The 27726-nt window shown below is 42.0% G+C and overlaps 1 protein-coding gene across 3 annotated transcripts in view; it reads right to left on the bottom strand.

Moving 5' to 3' along the window:
- Positions 1–3952: 3952 nt before the first annotated feature.
- PTPN14 (protein tyrosine phosphatase non-receptor type 14) overlaps positions 3953–27726 on the bottom strand; it is a 116094-nt gene continuing 92320 nt past the window's right edge. For all 3 annotated transcript variants that reach the window (XM_051612977.1, XM_051612979.1, XM_051612978.1), the window contains exons 13-19: positions 23147–24636; positions 20319–20462; positions 19065–19283; positions 14936–15064; positions 13725–13959; positions 9278–9441; positions 3953–4601 (exon numbers count right to left, since the gene is read on the bottom strand). In XM_051612977.1, coding sequence (XP_051468937.1) covers positions 4473–4601; positions 9278–9441; positions 13725–13959; positions 14936–15064; positions 19065–19283; positions 20319–20462; positions 23147–24636 — 2510 coding nt within the window. In that variant the 3' untranslated portion in view covers positions 3953–4472. The remainder of the gene's footprint in view (positions 4602–9277; positions 9442–13724; positions 13960–14935; positions 15065–19064; positions 19284–20318; positions 20463–23146; positions 24637–27726) is intronic.

Raw genomic sequence — 27726 nt, 5'->3', positions numbered from 1 at the left:
GCAATGGGCACAAGCTGGAACATAGGAAGTTCCATTTAAATATGAGGAAAAACTTCTTTATGGTGAGGGTGACAGAGCACTGGGATAGGCTGCCCAGGGAGGTGGTGGAGTCCCCTTCTCTGGAGATATTCAAGACCTGCCTGGATGCAGTCCTGAGTAACGTGCTCTAGGGGATCCTGCTTTAGAGGGGGGAGTTGGAGTAGATGATCTCTGTCTGCTGGGTGTGACAAGGTGGGGGTTGGTCTCTTCTTCCTTTTAACAAGTGGACAAGTAGAAACATTCTAAACCTCCTCTGGTGCAACTCTAAGATTAGATACTAGAAGAAACTTCATCTGAAGGGTTGTTTGTATTTAAAAGATAGTAGATAGGCTGCTTAGGAATATGGTTTAGCACTGGACTTGATGATCTTAAAGGTCTTTTCCAACCAGAATGATTCTGTGATTTAAGTAAGTGGAACAGAAGTGTCCTTCAATATACCCTTTTATAAAGGGCTGTGTTAGCAATAGGTTAAATAAGTTCTCACAGATGTGTCTCCTGCCAGATGAAATTAGTTTAGAGAAAAGCTATTTCCAATAAGGCTGAGCATTTAGGGTCCCAATATAGGAGAAAGCTTGTGGGAACAAGCTTCATCTTTCCTCAGGTAATGAAGGAAAAGTGCCAAAGCAGGCCTGAGGAGTAGCTGGAACAAGTAGGACCTGAGCAGTTAATGTTCACCATCCTCCAGTGCAGCCTGTGGTGGATGGAAAGAAGTGGGATGTCAGCAGCACTGAGCAGCATCAGAACTCAGCTGTAATCCCTCCCATCCCTGATCAGACAATGTTAGGCATAAAATACTCAGACTAACAGTAACCAAAAATTTTATGCCAGCAATCTCAATGCTATCATTGTTGAAAGAAAAAAAATATAAAAATAAACGGCAAAATTAAATGCAGGTTAAGAGTGCACAAAGAGGAAAACATACACAATCAATTCCCATGTCAGACTTACTCATCTACTCCAAGTCCTCTCTTGGAAAGAGTCAGGGAGCATAGGCCAAATGTGCTTACGTGGAGTCTTTGGAGACGATTGCTTGTGTCAAACTTTTTAAAGTGCAGCTCCATTCATTGATCATGGATGCATCTTAGCGAGATTTTTTCAATCCAGACTTTACTGCAAATGGATGAAACTAGTCTCTTTGAATCTAACCACTGTCACACTTTGATGTTAAAAAAAACTGTGCAAAACAGACAGCAACCCCAACCTGTCCTCCTTTTCTACTTAACAACTTTGCTGTTAAAGCCTGCAGGACACAAAGTAAACACTATTGTTGCTTGAAGTCTCATGCGTTCAGTCCTGCTATGACTAATGAAATTGGATGCAAAAAGCATTTTCCTGTCACTCCCTAAAGGTTAGGAAATAGTGGCCAAGCAATTTAGGCCTGATAAAAAGACAGCAGGTTCAAAGTCAGAAGGTTCAGTTTTTCCCCTACAAAACTGTATCACATTTCAGTCATAAAACATCAGCATGCTGAGGTTTGGTTGCAAGCCGGAGTGGAAAGAAACCTCTGAAGACATGCACCAGCCCAATTCGCTTATGATATTAACAGATCCAGTCAAGATAAAATCTACCAGGAAAAATACATTGAAGTCAGATGAAAGGAGAAGTTTAAAATTACCATTCTTTGACAATGAAAGGGAAAAAGTGAGTCACTTTGGCCTTTATCTACCATACTAGCCACATTAGGAGTTAATTGGAAATGACTGTTTACCATGTGGCCACTTATTTAGCTCATTAATAGGCACTGACTTAATTTGGAAAGGATTTTTGGTGCCATATTGTAATTATTATTTTTCTAAGACACCTATGATGCATCTTTGCATAAAAAAAATTTGCTTAATTTTCTTCCTTTCGAACACAGCTCTTTATCTTATGCAATAACTTTCCTGTGCTCACTGTAGAAACAGAAGTAGGAATTTCAGTTGAGAAGAGCTAAAGAATAAGACACAGGAACACAGATTCTTTTCCCTCCTGATTTTCTACTTCTCACATCCAAGTGGAGCAATGGGACTTGACAGCTCTGAGTTCAAACTTAATTCATCATTAGGAAATTATTCAAAAAGCTATAACGAGATAACTAATTTAATACACTTTGCTTCAAGGTTTATTCCTTGGCTTGTTTCCCAGATATAAAGCATCTCTGTGCAATTACCATGCAGATACTGCTGAAAAGACTTTAAATGGTTGCTGCTAATTTAACAAGAGATATGTTGGCATTGGCAGAAGAAATAAAAGGAAAACTGAAATTGACTGAAGACTCAGCTGATCCCTAAAAGGAACATGGTCAAAGATATTAAAGCTAAATCACTCCTCACCATTTGTTTGGTAGGTAGAAGTCTCCACCAGAATCCTTGTCACTTTGTTAGGCCTGTATTGCAGAGTGCCAAATCAACACAGCACAGTTTTAAATACAGTTAAGAAACATTCTGGTACAGAGCCTTAGCTTATGCTCCCACTGATTTGAGGCAAGGGCCAGTGCCTAAGTCCCTTTAGTGCCGAGGTTGAGAGTGCTCGTAGGCTTAGGGCCTTGTACACTGACCAGGGCTGTGGAGGTGGGGATACAAAAGAAAAGCAATGATGAGACTAAAAGATGGAAAATTCTACCCTTGGAGATTTCTGAAACTGAACGAGACTGTGGAAAAGCCAGGGGTGAGCAGGGCTGGGAGCAGGGATCTCCACGGCTCCTCTCTAGCCTCATCCATTCCCTAGGAATCCAACAGGAGTGCCAAGTTGAAGGAGGGCTGGACTGCCTGCAGGAGGGTGGCAGTGTGCGGAGATGGGAAAGAGGGGTCAGTGCAAGAAGTGGAGCAACCTCTGCATGGAAATTTCCATCTCAAACACCAGAAATAACAGTGTGGGAGGCCTGGCACAACTTGCTAAAGCTTTTTTTTAAATTATTTTTAAGTTTTTTAAAAGTGCAGCTACTATCACTTCTAAAGAAGTAAATGCTACCATGCCCACACTGCAATGTAACTCCAGTCAAATAGACAGTTTTAAGAAAGGAATATGCATCAAGTTGTGCAGAACAGCTAGCCAGTGCTGAGGGCCAGAGGATGAAGAAGGGAGAGGAGGACAGGTCTAACTGCTCAGATACTTCTAGGACATGTGGATTTTTTTCTCATCTCTGTCACAGGTTTCATTGTTGGCCTACAGCAAGCCAGTTAAGAATCTGTGCCATAGTTATGCAGCAGAGGAGGTTTGTTTCCCTTTTCTCTTCCAATTGTAAACTTCAGGCAAGGACTGTTTCTCCTTTATTTATTTACACAACATCCTCCTAATCCTAACTGGAATCCCTGAATGCTACCAGGATCAAAATAGTAATAATAAATAGGAGGGGAATCCAAAGTAACTAGACAGAGAGGAGAGATTATTTGTGTAATTTAATACAAAAACCATCCTAACGAAGCAAGGTTTGCCAATACCAAAAAGAAGGATGCTCAATATGTTCATAAACCACAAGACAGTGATGACGGAAGAATCAAGACAGACTAAAGCTCTCAAGGGTTGCTATTTGGAGAAGCCAGATATGGAGAAAAGACCGCATGGATCATTTTGACAAAGTTTCAATAACTAGAAATTAAAATTATTACAGTGCTGAAGAAAGTATTTCACACGGGAAACTAAGACAAGGGGAGATCCTAACTTAAATGAGATTCCTTTTCTACAGGAGGTGAGCCTCAAGGCAATAAATTTTCAGTGTAACTCATGAGAATGTGCTTGATTCGAGGGTTTTTTTCAGCTGCATTTAGTTGGAATCCCTCTGCTGTTCACCCCACAACCCACAACAGTTACCAGAAAGACTCATTCACTGCCTTCAGCCTGCTCTGGGTCACTTCCTCTTGCACTGCTTCAGCTCTTAGGAATCTCTTCAAGGATTTCAGACAGTAGCAAAGGCCTCATTTAAAAGACCCAATATTCCTTTTTTTCAAGGACTAATCTAAAACCATAATTTTTGTGGAATCCAAACAGTTTAGCACCCAAAACTCTCTGCCCTCACAGTGGTCTGTGTTTGATCCCTCTCTAACATGCTCTGCTGCATGTGTAGAGGGTCAGATCTCCCTGAAAAAGCCCACTGCCAAGTAACTGTTCATTTCAGAAGCTGTGGAGCAAAACAAAAGCCAGTAAACTACCTTTACAGAGGATTGCTTTCCTTACGGACATGTTACAATGCAGACCAGTCACGTCAAATGTGGTTCAGTTTGAAGGTCACTGGAAGTTTTACAAGTTATTAAAGTAATTCACAAGTTATTCCATGAAAAATAAATTATATCTTGTACAAAATAATCCATGGGAGACTCTAGTAAAAAACAATTATTCCTTACTTTCAAGACAACCTTAAAAAGTACAATATATGCACACAGTGTTGTCAAGGCAGTTCCCCTTGTTCATCTGTAAGAATCATTCAGATCCACAAAGATCTGGGGTGTTTTAAAAGATTAAATAAGTCTGGAGTTTTGCAGAAATTGGATGAGCACTTGATACACAAACTTGTACTGGGCTATGGTCTGGATCATAAACATTCGCTGCTCTCGCAGGTGTCTCAGCATCACAGGAACATCCACTTCCTGTAAAGCAAAGAAAAAAAAAATCATTAAAATGTAGGTTCATGAAATTAAACAATAATAATCTCAAATATCAGTTTTCTGACACAGGGAACTGCATTGTAGTTATAAAATGTAATTCATTGTTAACAACTGTAGTTAAATACATTTTTTTTCCACCAGCTTTCATTTCAGGGAGTATTACAGTATTTTATTCAGGTTACGATGCATCTGATGCTTTCCTGTTAGAGCTTACAGGAATTTCTGGACTAATGCAAGTGGGCAGATGACCAAAGACTTGTCTTTCAGTTGTGTACCACTGATTACCTCTCAGCAGGTCATCAACTGAACAAATAAAGGGCTGCTTCTCTTTGGAGTTTTTTCTGCTCAACATACCTCTTTCTCTTCAACTAAGTAAAATAAACTAAATATATTGTCTATTATCTCAGGTCAAAGGCTAGCTATATAAAGAAGGTCTAGTACAAAACTTAAACAGCCAAGATTATATAGCTCAGTCCAAACTCTACATCTGTGCATCAACAGGCCACATGGCCACATGCATACTGCACTCTGATTTGTGGTCAAACTCATTCACAGAGGGAGGATCCAAGAGATTTTTCAAATGGCAAGCAGGCACATTAAGATCACTATCAATGTCCTTTAGACAAAACTAAACTACAGGCAAATATTCAGACTCTTCCACTAAAAGAGAAAGGAACTCGCTGCCATCAAAAGATCCAGAAATGCTGACATTTGACCTCCCACAGCCAAATCTATACTATTAAATAACACTCCAGAATAAAGAGATCTGTGAAGTGAAACGAGGACCCAGTATCCACATGTGGATTTTGCAGATTTCAGGACATCATTGGTCTGTTGAGCATCCCATAGCAGCTGGGACACATGAGGTGTTTTCCAAGAGGGCATCTTCCAGCTTAGTTTCATCCAAAAGAAATTCACTCATGCCTTGAAAATGCTCTGCAACAGGAACTAAAGTTCAGTAAGTGGGGATGGATCAGGAGATCCATTGTGCAAGAACATCCTCGACCCCATCAAGCACACTGGGGCACACACACCCTATAATGGTCTGAATCAAAAAATAAATGAGTTGTGTGAAACAGAGGCCCATGAAGTGAAGGGTTAGGAATCACTGCAGATTTCATTAGGTGTTACCATTCTATCTCCAGCCTTTTGGGAGCAAACAACCTGTGATGTTATTGTTTTTTATCCATTAAAATAGGTACATGGGGAGCCATTCAGAATTAATTAAGCCACAAAGCTCACCCTGCCAGGTTCAGATTCAAAGAGCGTGTAATATGACCTGAGATGAGGGATACAAATCTGCTATGGCAGCAGTAAATACCAGCACTAAGATACATGCTCCTTTTGAGGAAACCCTTAAACAGAACAGTTCCTCTATCATGCAACACAAACTGCACTTTGTAATGCCAGGTGGCCATTTCAGAAACAAAAAAGAATTTAGCAAGTCTTTTGGCTGAGATGAGAAATGTTACAAGCCTGGACAAATGGACAGAGAAAAAAATTAAGATCGCTGCTAACTGAGCAGGGAGTCTGCTTCCGTACGCACCACTGGAAGTTTTCTGAAAAGTTCTAAATAAAATCATGCCACATATGGCTTTCTGTCCATATACATATATATAAAACTCAGAGTCTCCATTCTGTGTAAACAAGCCCTAATGTATAGGCTGTCCCTTTCTGAAAACAAGGCTAAATATTTTGCTACATACTCCAACAAGCTGTTACAAAAGGACATCTCTAGAGAGTCAGCAAGTGTAAAGTTTTGTGGTGACCAAAGTCATATTATTTTCAAGTGTGTGCAAAGGAAAATGTAAGCTCATTCCAGTTCACCCAGAGAAAGCCTCCCCGTGGACTCATGCTTACAAAAGCCACGCGGTCTTTGTGGAGCAGAGTCAAGCGGAACCTGATCTCACCTCAACAACTGCAACAAAAATGCAGGCCAGCTTCAACCTGCACCACCACGTTCCCCTCTCAGCAGTTCCGTGCTTGACAGCTCTTTGATTTTTACTGGGTACACAGTGATCCGTGCGCTTCCTCAAAGTGGATTAGACTTTGACTTACCTCAGAAATCAAAGAAAAGCCCATCCAGCCTATTCAGCCTCGCTATTTGTAGTCAAGTTAGCATTCTACTCCTGGTAGGGAGAATGATCAAACTTACCTTCATCACAACATAAATGTCAAAAAAAAAAAAAAAAAAGGCAGAATGCTTTGCTCTTGCTAAGGTGGCCTTGGCAAAGAGAACAAACAAAAATGCTACTGATTTCTGACTCCCAAACTAGATCTCCCCTACAGAAATGCACTGCAGCTGCAACCATGAATTAATGTGCCAATGCCAAGTCCAAACTAGAAGTCAGTGGAGCAAGATCTCAATGACTTCCTTGTTCTACGTGCCTACAGCAGTAAGGATGAAATGATATGACATATTTCAGTTACGGTAACTTTATCCCTGCAATGAGATACACAGCTTCAGACTCAACAAACAGTTGCCCAGAAGCCACAGTGTCTGAAGCTGTATAGAATGTGATTAAACATAGCTCTTTACCCAAACCTCAAAGTCAAGAGTTCTGGTTTTAGTTCCAGCATTGCTGCATACTCTCCAAGATGGTTTATATCAGGATTTTCAACTTCCCTTTTTTACTTCACCAATAAAATGTTAATGCTAGTGCATCTACTTACTAAGACACTTCGGAGGAAATCAACCAATTAATCAGACTAAAGCATTTTGAGCATTTCAGAAAAAAACAAAGGAATAATTAATCCTACTTCAAAATAAACCAGTAAAACCGCTGCATGAAAAGGAATCCTCTCTGTGCAGAATGCAGTACCTGTGACAAACTGAACACATAATGTTTAACAAAAAATGTTGAGATTTTTTTTTTTTTAATTAGGTTTTAACAAAAAAAAACCACCATTAACTTTGCACAATCTAGAGCAACAAAGCCCTTAAGGAAGGTTGCCTTTAATTATGATTTCCACCGTTCAGGAACACAAAAGGATGCTTTAATTAAGGGACATCAGAGAAATCCCTTATTATCGAGCACTACCATCAGCTCCTAGTGAAGTTGATAGGAATTGTTCTGAATGTCATTGCTCAGATGTTGAGGTTCCAGCTCTGTCTTCACTTGCTACTCACCTACTCTTTTCCAAATATGTGACTTTGGTAAACTGCAGACAGACTGAGGTGGCCAATATGTCACACTGTCAGTGTGTATTTGTTCCCGGCACACCATTATATATATATATAAAAATATATATAATATATATAATACAATATAATACAATATATATATATTTTTATATATATACTAGAGAGAGAGAGGTCACTGCAAAGCAGACACAGCTACACTGATGCTGACGAGCAATTCAGGTATGGCTCTTGTAACTATCCAGATTTCCTCTGGCACACAGAAATTTCACGGCTGCTGTGTGAACAACTGAAGCAGTCACTTCCAGATGCCAGTGTGTTACACAAGGAGTCGAGCAGCCTGAAGAGTCAGAGCCATTGCCCCACACAGGAGCAGTTATAGAACAGCAGCCAGCACAGGAAGGCTGCAGGATTCCCAAAACACATACCTCTGTGTCCTTTCTGTCCAGGCCTGCTCCTACTTCCTCTTTCTCCCCACTTATCCCACCCCTCAAATTATAAGATAAGAAAAAGTGCAAATTGTGACATAGATATACAAGACAGCTCCACCTCTTGTCAAGCCCAAACAGAGCTGGAGGAGTCCCATTTCAGTTGAAATGAGCCCAGGAACTGTAGGTGATCTTGTAACTACAAAATGATGAGTGGTTAGAGGGGGATTAACATAAAAGAGGAAAAAAATATAATTACTTCTTGCATCACCTTTTTTACAAATAGTGACGAAGAGGTAAGTGCATGGATACTTGCTTGCTTCAGGACTTGTGTTTTTGAACAAGCCAGAAAAATGCACTTTGCATAGTGCCTTGTGCAGAAGAGCTCTGATATGTAACTCCTCCATAGTAACACAGAAAGTAGGTGAGCAGTTCAGGTGTATACATCCAGTCCTGCATTTCAAGCAAGTCTTCCAGTGGATAATTAATGGGAGGGGCAGATGATATATGTCTATTTGTCACTCTGGCTGCATTCTTATCTCTACTAGAGGTTTTGGTCTTTGAGCAGTTTCTTTGGTAACAGAAATGCCCAGATTCAACAGCTCTTGTGTTGAAACTGGGTGGCACATTGTTATTCAAGATGAGATATATTTCCTGGAGAGTTCCCCAGTGACACAGACGAAAAGCAACTTGCTACACATGATTACTCTGCTGGTGCTCTTATGCTTCACTCTAGACTGTATTACGAGTCTTGTAATATTGCCTGCAGTTCCTAAAGCCCTATTCCCCAAACACACACCTTTTTCTTAAGACACAGTTAAGTTTCATTCTGGCTGAGATTAGAAACAATACAAGAGAAAGGAGGGAGTCCAAAGAGTGATTTTAGAGAGCAGAAAACTTTCGCTAACTCAACAGAAAACTACAGTAAGTGTCATGGGAAATCTCTGCCTGTTGCATTTAAGGCCCTTGTCTCACAAAGGTAACAAAAAGGAAGCACATTTCAATGCATTTGAATTTTAACCTCAGAAATGTGGCTGGTTAGTCCAGAAATGAGCTCACTGTTTGTCTTGAGAAAGAAGCTGACTTACCTCATTATGCTCCAAGCACCCAATCATCAGTTCTGTTAGGATAACCACGCCGGTCCTCCCGACCCCTGCACTGCAGTGCACCACAATGGGAGGGTTGCAGTTGTTGCTGCTGTCCAAGACACTGTTGGTATGGCGACGCACTGACTGTATCTCTTCCAAGTAAGCTGCAAGATTAAATGCAGACAAGGTTGCAAACATCTGTATGTCCATACATAAAAATTGAGGGGAGAAAAAAACATAGAAAAGTCATTATTTGTCAAAGTGGCAATAATTTACATTTTTTACAACACACTAATTATTTTGGCCAGAGTGCACTGAACAGCACTGAATCCAGCGTGTACCAGCTGGGTGTCAGTTATTACTTTGGTATCCACTCCTTTAAATTAAATAGTTCTTTTAAAAAATTAAATTCTGTTTTCCCCTCTGCAAATCTCCAGGTCCCCTAAGCAGATGATTCTAGACAGTACTTACAGCAATTCCTGCTATTAACAGTCTGGGATCAAAACAACAGCTAAGTCCCACTGAAACTACTGCCTGCCAAAGCCAGTATCCGATGGGAGGAGAGCATCCATCTGCCCTGCTTCCCCCTGCCTCCCTTCTCCCTTCTAGAGTTAGACAGAATCTCACCCTGCTCCCCACTCAGAGTTTGTTTCTCAACAGCTATGAGCCTTTCTGGGAGCTCAATGTCTTTGTTTTCCCTGAAAGGATTTCTAGAAAGTGCATGACTTGAGACCAGTTGTCTTGTGTGGCTGTCCTCGTGTTGTTCAATGCACTCCACTGTCAAACCAGAGAGAACCTTGCATCTTGGAAGCTTACCTGGTTAGTTTATAATGCACCATGAACTACAACCCTGACTCTGACCTCTAAACACTGTTCCAGCATAGTCTAGATGCACGTCAGAGATGATGGACAGCACCCAGAAAGATATATCCAGACACATAACTATTGGACCCTTAGCTTCCCACCAGCCAGAGTGGGAAGTGAGATCTGAGCCAAACTCTCCTGCCCTGACTCTTGGTCTGCAGCCCGAGCAATCCTTTTGACACAGGCATGACACATTGACATGGCTGGAGGTCCACCAACATCAGAAAAGCTGCATTTTAATTAACACAGTGAAATGGGAATGTGCATGGTGGCAAACAATGGGACAGAGGAAATGGGGACAATCAGGTTCCAATTACTGCCATGGACAACCACAGCTACAGGGCTTGTTAGGAGAAACAAAGTATGAAAAAAACTAGGCATTGGGCAATAGCTTCGCCTTAAAGACTGATCCCATGACACTCCTTTGTCAAAGCTGAACTGTCATTTTTATTTTCTGTTCTGATGACAGAACTGGAAAAAGAACATATTATTTACATTAAGCTTATACCACGCAAAGGACAGTGGATCACTAAAGGACAGCAGTTGTGTCCAGACTGAAGTGGAACTAAGGGACCTTGCTGAGAAAGGACTCAGCTGCAACACAGCTATGCTGCTGCAGCTGCAAAGCTTCCAGCAATTAAGAGGTCAGGCATCTCCAGCACATCAGTACACCATGTACAGGCTCCTTCAGTGGTAACTTAAAGATCTCTGCATCATGTTCTACTCTAGAGCCAGAGATGTGGCTTCAGTTAAATAATGCTTGAATTCCTATTACTTTATATGGTAGTGTTCATTACTTGGTAAGAAGTAAGAAGAACTATTAACTCATTACAGATGAATATAATGGCTGTATTTTTAGAAATGTATGACCCAGGACCATGGTTAGAGGAGTGGCAGGGAGTTTAGACTTTTTGCATATGTGATGGAGCCCTCTGCTCTTTTGTAACAAGTCCAATGCCTCTCGACTCCTAAATGCTGGCTGTCAGCAACAAGGGCCTCCTATGAAAATGGAGGGCTTGTGCCATATTTCACTAACATCTGAACCTCTCTCACCTAGACCTCTTTAATCACATTTGTGTGCAGCCTAGTATCTTGTACGCTCATTAGGTAGCTGGGAAGTGGCAATAACTTACACTGACAGATCAGCCAGCAGAGGTATCCTAATATTTAAAATTTCCAGAGTCTTAAGCACTGCTGCTGCCTCTGATTTTCCCTCTTGTTATGTCAGGACTTTCAGGACAAAAATCATCAATCACCTGTTGAATCCCTTCTCAAAACTGCAGCAAGTTGAGGCCTTTGTGTGACATAGCAATAATCATTTATCATAGAATCATAGAATCATAGAATCTTAGGGGTTGGAAGGGACCTCGAAAGATCATCTAGTCCAACCCCCCCTACTAGAGCAGGGTCACCTAGAGCACATCACACAAGAACGCATCCAGGTGGGTTTTGAATGTCTCCAGTGAAGGAGACTCCACAACCTCCCTGGGCAGCCTGTTCCAGTGCTCTGTCACTCTCACAGTAAAAAAATTTTTTCGTATATTCACCTTGAACCTCCTATGCTCCAATTTCCACCCATACCCCTTGTCCTATCACTGGTCATCACTGAGAAAAGCCTAACTCCATCTCCCTGACACTCACCCCTTATGTATTTGTAAACATTAATGAGGTCACCCCTCAGTCTCCTTTTCTCCAAGCTAAAGAGAACCAGCTCCCTCAGCCTCTCCTCATAAGGGAGATGTTCTACTCCCTTAATCATCTTTGTAGCTCTGCGCTGGACTCTCTCAAGCAGATCCCTGTCCTTCTTGAACTGAGGGGCCCAGAACTGGACACAATACTCCAGATGCAGCCTCACCAATGCAGAATAAAGAGGTAGGAGAACCTCTCTTGACCTACTAACCACACCCTTTCTAATGCACCCCAGGATGCCGTTGGCCTTCTTGGCCACAAGGGCACATTGCTGGCTCATGGTCATCCTCCTGTCTACCAGGATTCCCAGGTCCCTTTCTCCTACACTGCTCTCCAGCAGGTCAGCCCCCAACCTGTACTGGTGCTTGGTGTTTTTCTTCCCCAAATGCAGAACTCTACACTTGCCCTTGTTGAACTTCATCATGTTTCTCCCCGCCCAACTCTCCAGCCTGTCTAAGTCCCTCTGAATGGCAGCACAGCCTTCTGGTGTGTCAGCCACTCCTCCCAGCTTAGTGTCATCAGCAAACTTGCTGAGGGTACATTCTATACCCTCATCCAGGTCGTTGATGAAGATGTTGAACAACACCGGTCCCAGTACCGACCCCTGAGGGACTCCACTGGTCACACACCTCCAACCAGATTCTGCCCCATTGACTACAACTCTCTGACTCCTTCCTTTCAACCAGTTCTTGATCCATCTCACTACCTGATCACCAAACCCATACCTGATCAACTTATCTACAAGGATGCTGTGGGAGACAGTGTGAAATGCTTTACTGAAATCAAGGTATACCACATCTACCGCTCTACCATCATCTATCCACCTAGTAATTTCCTCATAGAAGGCTATGAGGTTAGTCAAACATGATTTACCCTTGATAAAACCATGCTGACTGCTCCTGATGATCCCCATATCCTTGATATGCCTGGAGATAGTGACTAGAACAAGTTGTTCCATCACCTTTCCAGGGATGGAGGTGAGGCTGACCGGTCTACAGTTACCTGGGTCCTCCTTCTTGCCCTTCTTGCAGACTGGAGTGACATTTGCTATCCTCCAGTCCTCAGGCACCTCTCCTGTTACCCATGACTTACCAAAGATGATGGAGAGTGGCCTAGCAATGACCTCCGCCAGCTCCCTCAGCACCCTTGGGTGCATTCCATCCGGACCCATTGATTTATGGATGTCCAGATTACTCAACTGATCCCTAACCCAATCCTCATCTACCATGGCAAACTCCTCCTCTATCTTGACTTCTTCTGGGGCTATATGAATCTGGGGCTCATGGGGAAATCCTGCAGGAGTAAAGACAGAGGCAAAGAAGGCATTCAGCACCTCTGCCTTCTTTATATCCTCTGTCACCAGGGCTCCCACCTCATTCATCAGAGGGCCAATATTGCCTCTAGTGTTAGATTTGTTAGCTATGTATTTGAAAAAGCCCCTTCTATTATCCTTAACCTGACTTGCAAGGTTAAGTTCCAAAGAGGCCTTAGCTTTCCTAATTGCCTCCCTACATCCTCTGACAACAGACCTATATTCCTCCCAAGTGACCAGCCCCTCCTTCCATGATCTGTAGATTTTCCTCTTCCACTTGAGTTTGCCCAGTAGTTCCTTTTTTAACCATGCAGGTGTCCTAGCTCCCTTACTAGATTTCCTAACCCTTGGGATGCTCTGATCCTGTGCTCGCAAGAAGTGGTCCTTGAATGTTGACCAGCTATCTTGAGCCCCTTTACCTTCTAGCACCCTGTCCCATGGGATTTCCCTTAACAGTTGATTAAGGAGGCCAAAGTTTGCCTTTAATATGAATCCCATCTCTAACTAGGTGCAGTGAACCGACACCAGCGTAAGCAGCCTTCTCCTTAATGTATTTTATCAAGCAAGTTAAAGAAATCTTACATAAAAAGCCTTGAACTTCTTCTGGACACCCATGGTCTGGCCAGTCAGTATACTGCAAATGCCACACTGTCCTCTCTTGTCCAGACAGAAGATGCTTGACCTTCAGACCAGTAGTTGCATAGCAGCCGGAGTCTGTGCGGAACTTAGTTGTCACCTTGAACTTCCCGTAAGTGGCTGAGCTGTGCTTAGAGCCCAGTTTAGGCCAATAACGATGACTCTTGCTTCTTCCTCCCTCCTTAATAACCAAAAAACCAAACAAAAATAGCCATTAGTTCCTGCAATGATAATTCTCTACAGAGGACATAAAAGTCTGCAGATAAGACAAGTATTCTTATTTCAAAGTACTAGAAGAGCAAGGAGCATTCCACAAAGTAAAGAAAACATCAATTACAACTCTCAGCCATATAATATTTCAAAGTGTAAGACTAACTTTTGTCTCGTGGCAAAAGCCAGCTACTGCCTACAAGACTTCAGTAAGTCTCCTCCTGGGGAAGCCTCTCCTTTAAATGGAAGGGGATTTTCTTCAGCAACTTCTAAGTATCTGTTGTTGATCAGCCTTGGGAACTGGACAGTGACTTGATGTACTATGGCACTTCCTGTGTTTGCTAAAACCAACCAGGCATAAAGCAGAATGCCATGTTAGTTAGCAACGATAGCACATAGTTCTTGGATTACAACAGAAATAACTGTTTTGCTTGGCATAAGAATAAAAAGATTTCTTTTTATTCTTCTTAAAAAAAAACAAACACAACACAACCCCCCCCCAAAAAAAAAAAAAAAACAACACAAAAAAAGCACAAAAAAAAACAAAACAAAAAACACTGAGACTTCTATGGACACAACAGCTTCTGGTCTCTTTTCAACTGATAAGAGTGACAGTGTGCAGAACTGGCCTTGGATGGAGTGGAAGTCTCTGTCATTTTAACCAGGAGCAGCTCGGTGCTCTCACACTCCAATGGAAACATCTTTGTTTGGTTTGGCCAAATTGAAGTGGAGCAGGGGTGGGGGGGGTCCTGCTTGTTTCGCTTCAGTACTTGCCAAACCGAGTATCAGAAAGTTAGGAAGCACAGTATTGTAACAGTACAAGCATATGTTCCCAGTAAGAGGAAAAAAGGGTTGTTGATAGAAAAAACAAGTTACTGGAGAGGGATGTGATGATAACAGGAGATATGCTCACATCAGAAATAACTGTATTTGGTGATTTTACATACCTCTTCAGCTGTGACCATGGCTATTACATTCACCCCCTGTTCCCATACCATCTGCCAGAAGTCATGGCATGTGTGTGGCAGAGGCCCTTGGGTAGCAATGTAGTGCCACTCCTCTCCACCTACAGTTACCTGGGAGTAAGAGAAAAGGAAAAAAAAAATACAGTCAGTGCCCAAATTCTCAGCAGCATCTGTGCCAGAACTGCCCTTTAAACAAAAGAGACCATAATTAAACCTTCACTTCTTTGTTCTTCCACTTTTGTTCAAAATTTTGAACGAGAATCATCCTTTTGATAAGATCAAATCTAACAAAACAATCTTTGGTGCTTCCAAGTCCTTTCTAGATGCTCATAAACATAAAGCTTTGAGCAAAATGTCATCTATTTTTTTTTTGCCATTGCATCTGGATCATGCAATGAAAAAAAATAAAATTGATGCCCTGTTTTTGATATGGCTTATGAACAAATAAGCAGCTGAGTGACTTCCCTGGGCTTGGTGACAGACCCATGATGAAAGAAAAACTGAGCACCAGAGGAAGTATCTATGTGCATTCAAAAGGCACTACATAGCTGCAAATTAACACAGGGGTGCTGAATGGTATTTTGCACAAGGAAAGCTAAAGGTATTTGCTGGCTAGGACCTCCCTCAATTATCTTCCACTCAGGCAAAAAAAAGAATTTCATAAACAGACTCTTACTATGCTGATCACTGTTGAAGATGTGGCCAAGCTGTCCCCAGAGGATGCAGTTTTGCCCCCACATTATACAAAACACAAAGCTCAGATAGGCTTGTTGCCAGCTAGTGATGAGATCAAGACAGACTTCAAGTTACTCTTCCTCTCTTATCTTTTGGCTTTTTTCCGTTCAGAAGCTGCAAAATACTATGAATTAAATTCAGCGCTTTAAATGGATTTCAAACACCATAGGAAATCCAAAATTCGCTAAAGCTGTAGCCATGTAAGTTTGTTTTCTAAAACATAACTGGATTACCAACCACATCTTATAGAACAATTTCTCTATTTGCACCAAACATGAGATTATTTTTAAAGCACTAACACACACTTTACACACTATAAATTACATAGTGCCCTGAATACACGCAGCAGTACCTTGAACTACCAGTTTAAAAAAAGGCAGCATTTACCTGACTGAGGCAGCTCTTCACACTTGGTTTAAAAAAAAAACAAAACACCAAATAAAAAAAACACTTGTGTGTAATAAATTACTATTTTATGACAGATTACTTGCTTAACATCAGGAAAGGTTTATACAAAAAAAAAACCTGCCACCTCTACACTTTAGGTAAAAAGCCAAACCAGTTATAGAGCTAATAGATATAGTTTGAAAATGTGCTTACCAGCAAAAAGCAAACCCAGATGAACTACTTATTTTAGAAAGTTAAAATATTTTTCATTCTCAGGCTAAGACCTTCTAATTCTATGTATTAGCCCAGAGACACTTCTCACAACAAGTTATAAATCCCAGAGAAGCTGATTTACAACAGAGATACTGACACATCCATAAATATCAAGGTGCTGGTGGACGACGCTACAAGGAGCAATCAATAACTCTGGCAAGTTTAACCATAGACTATGTTTAAGATACAAGTCCTGGAATAAATTTTCAGAAATATAATACATTTATTTGTTATTCAAATATCTGTTCATTAAGCTGAGTTACTTGGGGTATTAGATCTGTAATCAGCATAGTGTTTGTCTAACAAATGTTTCACTGCATTGAAAACTGTTTTCAACAGTGTACACTAGCTCATTTTCTTATTTCATACTGTGCAGCATTCTCCTCTGTCAATGATGGTTCAAACTTGCAAGACTCAATGCAAGCTCCTCAAGTTTCTGTACTAGGTGAGAATGAATATAAGCTGCACAGCACCAACCAACACCTCACACTTAGAAAGGTCTTCAGCTTGCATGCTTGCTTATCTGCAGTCACAAATGCTGGTAAAGCACTGCTGAGCTTTTTTACATTAATACTGACCTGCCCCAAACAGTCAGATGAAGTGGTCTTAAGAACTTTTTTTGCTTAATCCATAAATTTAATTACAATTTTTCTTTCTGCTAAAGACAACAATCTTGGTATCTTAACAGCAAAGGCCAATAGTAAATAAGCAGAGGAACACCGCAGAACTGTGGGGCTCACAAACTGAACTGGAATTCTCCAGGCACGGATCTTATCAGGATGATATAGGAGTTTTCTTCTACTGAGTTCTGGTCCAAATATCCAGCCTTCTGGCATACAATATGAAAGGACCATAAATAGTCTGGACAGAATGGGATGCCTGGAATGGTTACTGCGTTCTGACGCCTTGACTGCAGGATATTAAAAATTGAGTATTGGACTGCAAACACATACATACACTGTGCTACTGAGGTAAATTTCACAGATGCAATTTCACCTTCTAAGCAAAAGCACATCTGCTTGGCTTCTGTACGTGCCACTACAAGTGCAAGAGGAAAACAGTGGCAAGGGCCACTGTCATGCACTAAAAAAATTGTGTGTGTGTTCCTGGGTCCTCTGTGAATGTGAGATGTGTGCATGTCCAACACTGACACACAAAGTAAAATGTGGACTAAAAACTAGCCAAGAAAAATTCTTTTCTGGCTACTATTGCTTTGTGGGCATAATTTATGTTAGGAATCTCTTTTTTTGTTGGCCTCCTGACAAAGTAGATGAAAAATCCATCACCATAGCAGTGCCTGATTATGCAAAAACTCAGTATCTGCTACCTACTAGGCTATGTAGAAAAGCAATAACCTGGTTCAGAAACTGTTTTGGACCAAAAGGATTTAGCACCATAAATCACAACCAAGGAGGGTAGAGAGTCTCTTTAAACTTTTAAAAGGCTTTTACTCTAGGAAAATATTAATTTAACAGAACATGTTATTTATTGGTTTTGAATTATTTCTTTTTAAGCTGGATTTTGACATCGAGAAAAAGCAGACAGCCCTCCCTGACAACAAAGGAGTCTGTCATCTGAGGGCGAGGAGTGCTGTTGCTTCTCTCAGGGTAGAGTAAAAGCCAACAAAGGACTTTGCAAATGGTACTGGAAACTTAAAGAAAAACAAGCATCTGCAGCCACTGCAGGGTAGTTCACTGTTAAAATTAGTCACGTTCATAAGTAACAGAGTCAAATCACATCCTAAATCATTTCTACATGGAATTAACAAGAAGAAATAAAAAGCATCTTGACAAAATTTCGAAACACAGAAGTCAATGCAGTACCCAATCAGCGACACAGAGATGCCATTAATAGGGTGTTCTCTTTATCAACACATACTTTAAAAAATTGTTTTAAAACCCACTCAACTCTTATGATAAGAGAAAGAAATATATCATTTATATAATGATTTCTATAAATCTATGTGAACATGTCTTACTCATAACCACATACTTCTTTGGACATGGAACGGCATACATGGAGCTACAACCCTGAGTTTTAAAAAATGTATCCTATATGCTAGTAAATGGAAAAAAAATATTTAAGTCAAACTTGGTTCAATATTTCATTCAGGCTGCACCAGTTAGTTGCAGGGACCCATTCTGCATGGTTTGTTGTAGTCCCAGAGTGGCCTGCAAGGCTATTTGAACTGAAAATCAAAACATGTCTTGACCCAGTAGACAATGTTTGCCTGCAGCTGCCTGACTCTTGAAAACTTCCACTGGTGGAAACTCTGAATATATTCCTCTCTAGAAGTCATATCTCCTTACCCTGAACTTAGCTGCTCTTTCTTTCAGGTACAGGGTCATAACAACTGTATTACATTGGAGGTATTGGGGCTGTTCTAACACATTTTCATGAGGTTTAAGAAACATGACATCTCTCCCCACATTAACCAAGAGACATTCCACAACCAGCTGGCAGAGGTGGACATAAAAAAGGATGGATGCCTCTCTAAAATGACTTCCCAGACTCCAGCCAATAAATCAACTTACGCATATTAGTTGACAGGGGACTTGAGAGATGCCCATGCTGACAGCAAGGTACAATGATGCATTCTGACTCAGGTACCTTTCCAGAATTCCCAGAGTTACAGAAATGCTGCTGTGCACCCAAGAATGCAAACAAAGCTTTAACGTTCCTTTATTTGCAAAGCAAAGTTCAAGAAAGCTTTTACCTTTATGTGTGAAGCATTGATGTAGCCTGTATTGTTCTCTTTGGTTGGCACCAGCTCTACTCGGTTCTCCTCATAAGGGACGACCTCCCTGATGCGGTTGCGCTCAGTATTTTCAGGCAAGGCAGCAGTGGTGAAAATCCCATCTGCCTTTTTCTTTGGAATCTGCTCGTATTCTGTAAACACCATCCCCTCTTCCAACTTCCTCCTCAAGATTTTGCACTAAGATTTAACAAAAGGAACATCAATCCATTAACTTCTCCTGGAAGAATGTTACCACTAGACCCATCCATCTGTATTTGAATTTCAATATATAGTCATAGCATTCTAGTGCTTGCTTCTTTTTTTTGGTTGCAGTTGTCTGAGAAAACACGACAGAGTCTTATTCCTACTGACTGAAACCACAAGTAAATTCCACATTTTTACATTCCACCTCCACATTTTTTTAAGACATAAAAAGCAAAATGATGCTAAATAAAATCCTGGTTGTGTATGAATTGGTATGGGATTTCACCACAACAGATACTTATAAGAATATTCTAAATCTATCTTTTTAGGAAGATCACACTACAAGAAGTGTGATGTGGTTCACATTTTCCAAATACTCCCTCACTTGCACATGTTCAATTTCTGTGGTTGAACACAACCCCACATATGTACAGGCAGAGGCTAAGTTCTGTCGTCTGCATACCAGACAACACAAGGCTGTGAATTTCTATCCAGAAAGCTTCTTTGAAAATATGTCTCTCAAATCTTAATAGCAGCAACTGTTTTTAATTTCCTAAATTCTATATACATGCACACACCCACATATGCAAACATCAGGAGGCAAACAATTCTTCATTTTTATTTTTTTTAATTTAATCCTGTTGGAGATGTTAACTGAATTCTTTAGTTGTAACAGAACAAGCAAGATGGTATCTATGGAAGATGACTGGAGAAAGGACTGCTTGATTGAGTGAAAAATGTGCAAAATGTTAAGATTTATGGCTTGATCTTGTATGACATTGTATGATCATGTGAAAAAATGAACAGCCTCAGTTTTCACTGAATTCCACATTCAGTAAACGTTCAAGATGTTTAACACTGTCAGCATCCAAGGACACACCAGTGTCAACCATGGACCTTGTCCATTAATGGCTCTGAAAGCTTTTAGGAAATTTTTTTTCACATTTATAATAAAATTTTAATATTTTAGAAACTTCATGCTGCTAGGAACAAAGGGAATGAGTAACATTTCATGAGACTCTATCTTACCCTCTCATCCATTGGCACCTTGGCGACTTCATCCTGGCTGTCCTCTGGCACTGGAACCCTAGCAACTGAGAGTCCGTTCAGTGCTGCCAACATCAAGGGCCTCTTCTGGGCCTCCAGGCCTGCCATCTTCTGCTTTTCTAGATTCTTTTGGCAAGAAAAGGCACGTTTTCATCTCTGTGTGATTATTTATAATGCCAGTAAAATGCTGGAATGTTTTTTTAATCTCAAAAATCTGCAACTCTCTGGCCAAGGAATGCAGATGATCACCATTAGCATCGTAAATTCAAATACAAACTCTATTCTTCCTGTTATTCCTCAAAGGCCTGCTCCTACATGAGCACAGAATTTTAATTTCAAAGAAGCAATCCCAGCATTTAATACAGTTTACATGCCATCAAAAGGCATACAAATACAATCTCAAGCATTTTTCTGCAAACATTATTCTGAATGTAGGACACACAAAGCATCACCCTGCTATGTTAAAGCCACGCTACCGTAGCCAAGATACCTGAGGCATCCTTTAAAAAAAGCAATAATTTCAATCTTTTACAACAAACAGTAAAACACAGGACAGTTGCTTCTCTTCTGTGATGGTAATACTTAAAATGAGAAGTCTTCTGATGCACTCAGCCATTATGGTGATTCAAATAGCACCCATGATATATCTTGCACTAAAAACTGAGCTCAAAAATCCCAGAAACTGGCCATGACAGCAGCCAGGGAGGAATGCCATTTATTGTACTGATGCATCATAGTATGCTGCAACACTGAGAAACCAAGTATGAATTTTAAATTAATCCTGCCACTGGGAGCTGAAACATCAAGCAAGAAGACAGACCATCTCCAGAAGGAGCTGAATTATGGATATTTTATTCCATTTCTTTAAGAGTCCTTTCTGCCCAATTTGGAAGGAGAGAAAAGCACAAGGAAAGCCTGGTTCCCAGTATGCATATGAAAGCTGTGGTCACCACACAGGCCAAACTCAGCTCCTGGAAACTCATTACCAAGCCTAAATACCCTCAGACATATGTAAATAGATTGACTTTTCAAAAGCCTATGAGCTTCTTCCTCACCACTGAGTTCCTCCAGAGCATTAAGTAAAGATAAATCAGAAAAATAATGAAAAAAAAACAAAAGAAAAATCCAAACATAACCTGCTTTATTTCATGCTTTCAGAAAGCAGGAATATGCAAGTATTTTGGTTTGTTTGGGAATTTTATTATTATTACTACTTGCAAGGTAAAATAGAGAACTCTGTGTTTAAAAGATCAAGGTAATCAAATTACCACTAATATAACATATGATTCCTATGACAAAAGGAAGGTCTGGATGTGTCAAGACTGCTGATCTAGGCTGAAACCACCTTAAAAGCTTATTGCTAAAACCAACCCTATACTTTCAAAACAACAACAACAAAAAAAGGATCTGTTGGCCAAAGGCTGATCTGAAGGATTACTCAGAAGAAGACTACTCAAAAACATGTCTAAGCACTCTTCTCACCTTGATTTCCACCCTAAAATCCTTTGGGTTCCTGCTTCTCAATATGTTTTCTTTCATCAGAAGATAAAAAGAGCGTATCTATGGTTGTTGTTACATGAGCATCTGCAGTATTCATTCATGAGAGATTACATTTTATAGTAGTACCTATTTTATGTTTAAGATTCTGCAAGGAGTAAATTCAGTCTCCATGATATAATTTAGCAGCCTAAGCTTGATTGCTAACTATTACATTAGCATAAGGATCACCAATAAACAGGAAGCATGGTGCATATGTTCAGAATATTATCTTATTGGTAAATACACTGTAGTATTTAAATCTAACTAGTTACTGATCCAGTACATAAATTCTTTTCTACTCTGGACCATTTAGATGCTTCATTAATCTGTTTCATGAATTGTTTTTGTTTCAGAGCTCAATGTTGAAAAAAAGAACAATGGCACTCACTTTGTTATCCCTAGAGTGCTACATCAAGCACATCTCTAAGTCACCAAATGGAGAGCACCCTTCATATTTCTGCCACTGTTTGCAGCCACACTGAAGCTTTAAGTACTTTTTATTCCTGAATTTGCTGCAAGTGTAAAATAAACCCATTTCTCATACTTCAGTATGTTTTTAAAAAAATAAACAATCCAGATCCTCAACCACCCAGCCTATACATCTGCTGCTTCCGTAATTAGCTATGCGGTCTCTCACTCAGTTACTGGCAAAACTGACAATCCAGAGCTAGCAGTGATTTTTTCAGATAACTATGCTATACAGAGTGGCAGCACAGACAATCAAAGAGACAATTTGAAAAACTCAAGAGTTTCCATTATGTTATATACTATGTGATACTAAACTTGACATCCCTGGCATAAAACACGAAGGCCAAAACACCCTCTCCCACCCATCTCTGCAAGTACCTTTCAAACTCATGCTTAGATCTGCAGGGGCTACAGAACAGCGCAGGCAGAGGGGGAGCAGGTGCCAAGGGGGGGCTTTGGGGTCACCCTCCTCAGTACCCAGCTGTGTGCCCTGCCACCCACCTCAGGTTGGCATTGCTGCAGGGTGGTGGCACCATTGGCTCAATCAGATTTGGATCTGGCCAGCAGCCAAATCACCAGTGGGGGAAGCAGTAGTGCATGGGACCAGCACCTTTGGGGGCCAAACAGACCCATGAAACCAAATTGTACATGGCACTCCATATTGTATTTCCTAACCTTAAGCAAATCAGTGTGTTCCCACATGTTCCCCACAGTTCACTGATACAACAGCTTTCTGCTACGGAAACTGACCTGTAGGACTAGAAAACTTCCAAGAAGCCACTGCAACAGAGGAAGGCACTTACCCTCATCATGATTTCTCTTTCTATAATGCTGTCTTCAATAGAAAACATTTCAGACACAGGCCTTTCCTTGACAGGTTCCTTCTTGACCCGCTCCTTCACACTCGTGAGGTCAGGCTCTGAGATAGAGGGCCCCAGCGAAGACCCGTTTATTGCCATTTGATCAGTTCGAGAGACGCTAATGGCTTTGGAAGGCCCTGGCCTCATGGCCTTGGCCCTGGCTACGGCCACAGAAATGCTAACATGGTCCTGCCTCAGGGCTCCATTGCTGACACTCTTACGAGGCCCAGGGTACTCCGGAGGAGGTTTATTTGGTATTCTAGCCAAGGCAGCTTGCAGCTGAGCACTGTACTCCATGTTCTCATGGAGGGCCGTTATCCGTGACACAGATTCTGGGGTTTCTTCTTCCTCTTCGCTTTCACTGCTGTGTATCAGCATCGTGGCATCAGAGAATGTCTTTTTGTGATGATAATGAGGAACTTGCTGAACTTCATGCCCCAATTGAACAGACTCTTCTGGCTGCACCTGCTCCCGCAAAGTGTTCCTGCGGGGCAGAGGAGCGTTTAAAGTTTTTAGTGCCATGGCTTCTATACCACGAACCATATTGCTGATGACCTCCAAACTATGGCGCTTGTTCACAGCTGCATGGTGCTTCACTGCCATGAGGGGCTCACTGACCTCCTGCAGCGACTGACGGACAACAGGCGAGCTGTCCTCCTGGAAGGTCTTTACTGAGAGCTGGACTTTGCGAGTGACCAAGTCAGGGCTGCTCCCGCTGACGTACTTGTGCCGGTGGCTTGCTAGGTCTGGCGTGCTAGTGGCAGGACGTGGGCGTGGGTATGGAGGTGGGGGTCTGAAGAGATAGTTCTTTAACATGTGAGCTGTGTTGTAGCTCTGGCTGCTCTGCAGCTGCATGTTAGCCAGCTCTGGCGTGCTGACGGTGTGGGATATGGCACTGGCTGCTGTCTTATTTTGGGCAGCGTTATTAGGGTTCATTTGGTCAGAGGGGGCAACAGGCTTGTTGTAGCCGCCACCCTGGGGCCCGTATGTGATCGTGTAAGGATGTCTCTCTCGAATCTCAGGCTGACTGTAAACTAAGTCTTCTGGCTGGTTATAAGCATGTGTGTTTCCAATATTAAGATTCCTCAAAGACTGACTTTGGCTATCCATCTGGATCACCCCTCTCTTCATTTGCCTCATGACAGTTTCATAATCTGGAGTTGGCCGGTAAGAGGGAACTATAATTGCACTATGTCTGTGGCTGGGGATATAGTCTGCTCGCATGATGTCACTTCCAGGGATGCTCAGATTTGAGGACATTGGAGATGCCTGGATGAAATTCTGTGAGCGATTGAGGGAGTTCATGCTGTGGGCACTGCATACACTCCCATTGGGTCCATTACCATTCAAGTAGCTGAAGTCCATCGGACACCTGTCCAAGCTGGTCTGAGACCTACAGTAGAAAGTTTCCTCATTTCCATGGAAAATGCTATCTGTGTAGAGCAGAGATAAAGACATTGACAATTGTAACATACAAGCACTCATTCAATGTTAACAAAATTTGGAGGGGGATCTGCTACAGGCCACCAGGCCAGGATGACAGAGCAGATGAGGCCCTCTACAGGCAGATAGGAACAGCTTTGCACTCACAGGCCCTGTTCCTAATGGGGGGATTTCAGCCACCTCGATGTCTGCTGGAGGGACAACACAGCAAAGCACCAGCAATCCAGGAAGTTCCTGGAGTGCACTGATGACAACTTCCTCCTCCACATGGTAAAGGAACCAATGAGAAAAGGTGCTATGCTGGACCTTTTTCTCACCAACAGAGATGGGCTGATGATGTAAGTCTTAACAAGAGACTAGGCTGCAGTGACCGTGACATGCTCAAATTCAGGATCCTTAGAGGGCAGCAAGGAAGAAGCAAAGCAAGTTCAATCTCAAGAGAGCAGATTTTGGTCTCTTCAAGGATCTGCTTGGTAGGGTACTGTTGGACAAAGTCATGGAGGGGAGGGGAGCCCAGGAAAGCTGGTCCATATTCAAGGTTCACATCTTCCATGCCCAGGAGCTATGTGTCCCAACAAACAGGAAGGCAGGCAGGAGCACCATGAGGCTTGTGTGGATGAGTGAAGAGCTTCTGGACACAGTTAAATGTAAAAACAAATATACAGAGAGTGGAAGCAGGGACAGGCATCCTGGGGAGAGTACAGACAATTTATCAGAGAAGCAAGGGATTGAGTAAGGCAGGCCAAAGCACAGATAGAGTTGAACTTGGCTTGGGATGTTAAGAACAACAAGAAATGTTTCTAAGGTATGTCAGCAATAAGAGGAAGATAAGGGAAAACATGGGTCCACTTCAGAAGGAAACTAGAAACTGGCCATGCAGGACACAGAGAAGGCTGAGGTTACTCAATCAGTACTTTGCCTCAGTCTTCACCAGCAAAGGCTCTGGTCACACCATGCAAGTTATAGAAGGTGAAGGCATTGACTGTGAAAAGGAAGATCTCCCCACTGTAGGAGAAGAGCAGGTTCATGACCACCTGAAGGTGTACAAGTCCATGGGACCTGAAGGGATTAATCCACAGCTCCTGAAGGAACTGGCCTACAAAGTTGCAAGTCCATCATATTTGAAAAGTCTTAGCAGTCTGGAGAAATTCCCACTGACTAGAAAAGGGGGAACATAACTCCCATTTTCAAGAAAGGAAAAAAAGAAGACCCCGGGAACTATGGACCAGTCAGTCTCACCTACATGCCCAGCAAGATCATGGAGCAGATCCTCCTTGAAGGCTCTGCTAGGGCATGTGGAAAAGAAAAGGGTGATTGCTGACAGTCAGCATGGCTTCACCATGGGGCAAATCCTACCTGACAAATTTGGTGGCCTTCTACAATGGAGTCACAGCATCAGTGGACAAAGAAAAAGCAACCAATGTCATCTACCTGGACCTGTGCAAAGTTTTTGATACTGTCCCACGTTACATCCTCGTACCGAAACAGGAATGGTACAGATTTGATGGATGGACCACTCATTGGGTAAGGAACTGGCTGCAGTCAAATAGTTGTGATCAACAGCTCAATGTCCAGATGGAGACCTGTGACAAGTGGTGCTCCCCAAGGGCTCATACTTGGACTGATGCTATTTAACAACTTTGTTGGCGACATGGACAGTGGCATTGAGTGCAGGCTCAGCAAGTTTGCCAATGACACCAAACTGGGCAGTGTGGTCAACACGCTGGGGGAAAGGAGGCCATCCAGAGCAACCCTGACAAGCTTGAGAGGTGGGCTCATGCAAACTGCATGAAGTTCAACAAGGCCAAGTGTAAGATCCTGCACCTGGGTCAGTGCAATTCCAAGCAAAAATACAGGCTAGGTGGAGAATGGATCAAAAACAGTCTGGAGGAGAAGGACTTGGGGGTGATGGTGGACAGGAAGCTCAACATGAGCTGGCAATGTGCGCTTGCAGCCCAGAAAGGCATCCGTGTCCTGGGCTGCACCAAAAGAAGCATGGCCAGCAGGTCCAGGGAGGTGATTCTCCCTTTCTACTTGGCTCTCATGAGACCCCACTTGAAGTTCTGAGCCCAGTTCTGGAGCCCCCAACATAAGAAGGACATGCAGCTCCTGGGGAAAGTCCAGAGAAGAGCCACAAAGACTATTAGAGGGCTGGAGCACCTCTCCTACAAAGACAGGCTGAAAGAGTTGGGGCTCCAACAAGACTTCACAGCAGCCTTCCAGTACCTGAAATGGCCTACAGGAAAGCTGGGGAGTGACTTTTAACAAGGGCTTGTAGTGAGAGGACAAGGGGGAATGGGTTAAAACTGGAAGAGGGAGAGTTAGGTTAAACATTAGGAAGAAATTCTTTACAGTGAGGGGGGTAAGACACTGGAATAGGTAGCCCAGGGATGTTGTGGAAGCCCCATCCCTGGAAGTGTTCGAGGCCAGGTTGCATGGGGCTTTGAGCAACCTGATCTAGTGGGAGGTGTCCCTGCCCATGCAGGGGGGTTGGAACTAGATGATCTTTAAGGTCCCTTCCAACTCAAACCATCCTGTGAAAATTTCAAATGCTGTCTGCACCAGCAATATCAGAGACAGCTTAGTGTACATGTGCAGGAAACATTTGGTCTTGGGAGCATCTTTGTGTCACTGAAACAGAACCAAAACAAAGCTACTACTATAAACACTCGGAACAGTTTGCAAAACATGGTAGTTCGGATCCTTCAGGGAGACATAACAGGGGAAAGAGAGGAAGTGTCTTTGCCTGGGGTGGCAAGGAAGAATAAAGGGGCATCTCCCTTCTCAGCATCCTGGAAGGACTCTCTGCTACTGTCACCTCAAAAATCCAGTGCTGCTAGCCTATCGTAATCTAAACATTCTCTTGTTTTTCTGTTGATGTACTGCTGCTGTCTGTGATTTGAAGTAGTAGAGGTCTGTGGAATTGGAAAACCTACTCCAGACTTTCTTTTGAGAGTCTGACTTACAACACAGTAAGGTGATCAAGACTCAGAAGAAAACAAAAAATAAAGAAAAAATCACTGTACAGATGTGCTAAAGAATATTAAATGCTTCAGCAAAGAGTATCTGAGATGTAAACA

The sequence above is a fragment of the Apus apus genome, chromosome 3 (genome assembly GCF_020740795.1).
Source record: "Apus apus isolate bApuApu2 chromosome 3, bApuApu2.pri.cur, whole genome shotgun sequence".
In the NCBI taxonomy this organism is placed as follows: domain Eukaryota; kingdom Metazoa; phylum Chordata; class Aves; order Apodiformes; family Apodidae; genus Apus; species Apus apus.
The sequence above is the reverse complement of the archived record's forward strand: the minus strand, read 5'-3'. Positions and strand labels throughout refer to the sequence as shown.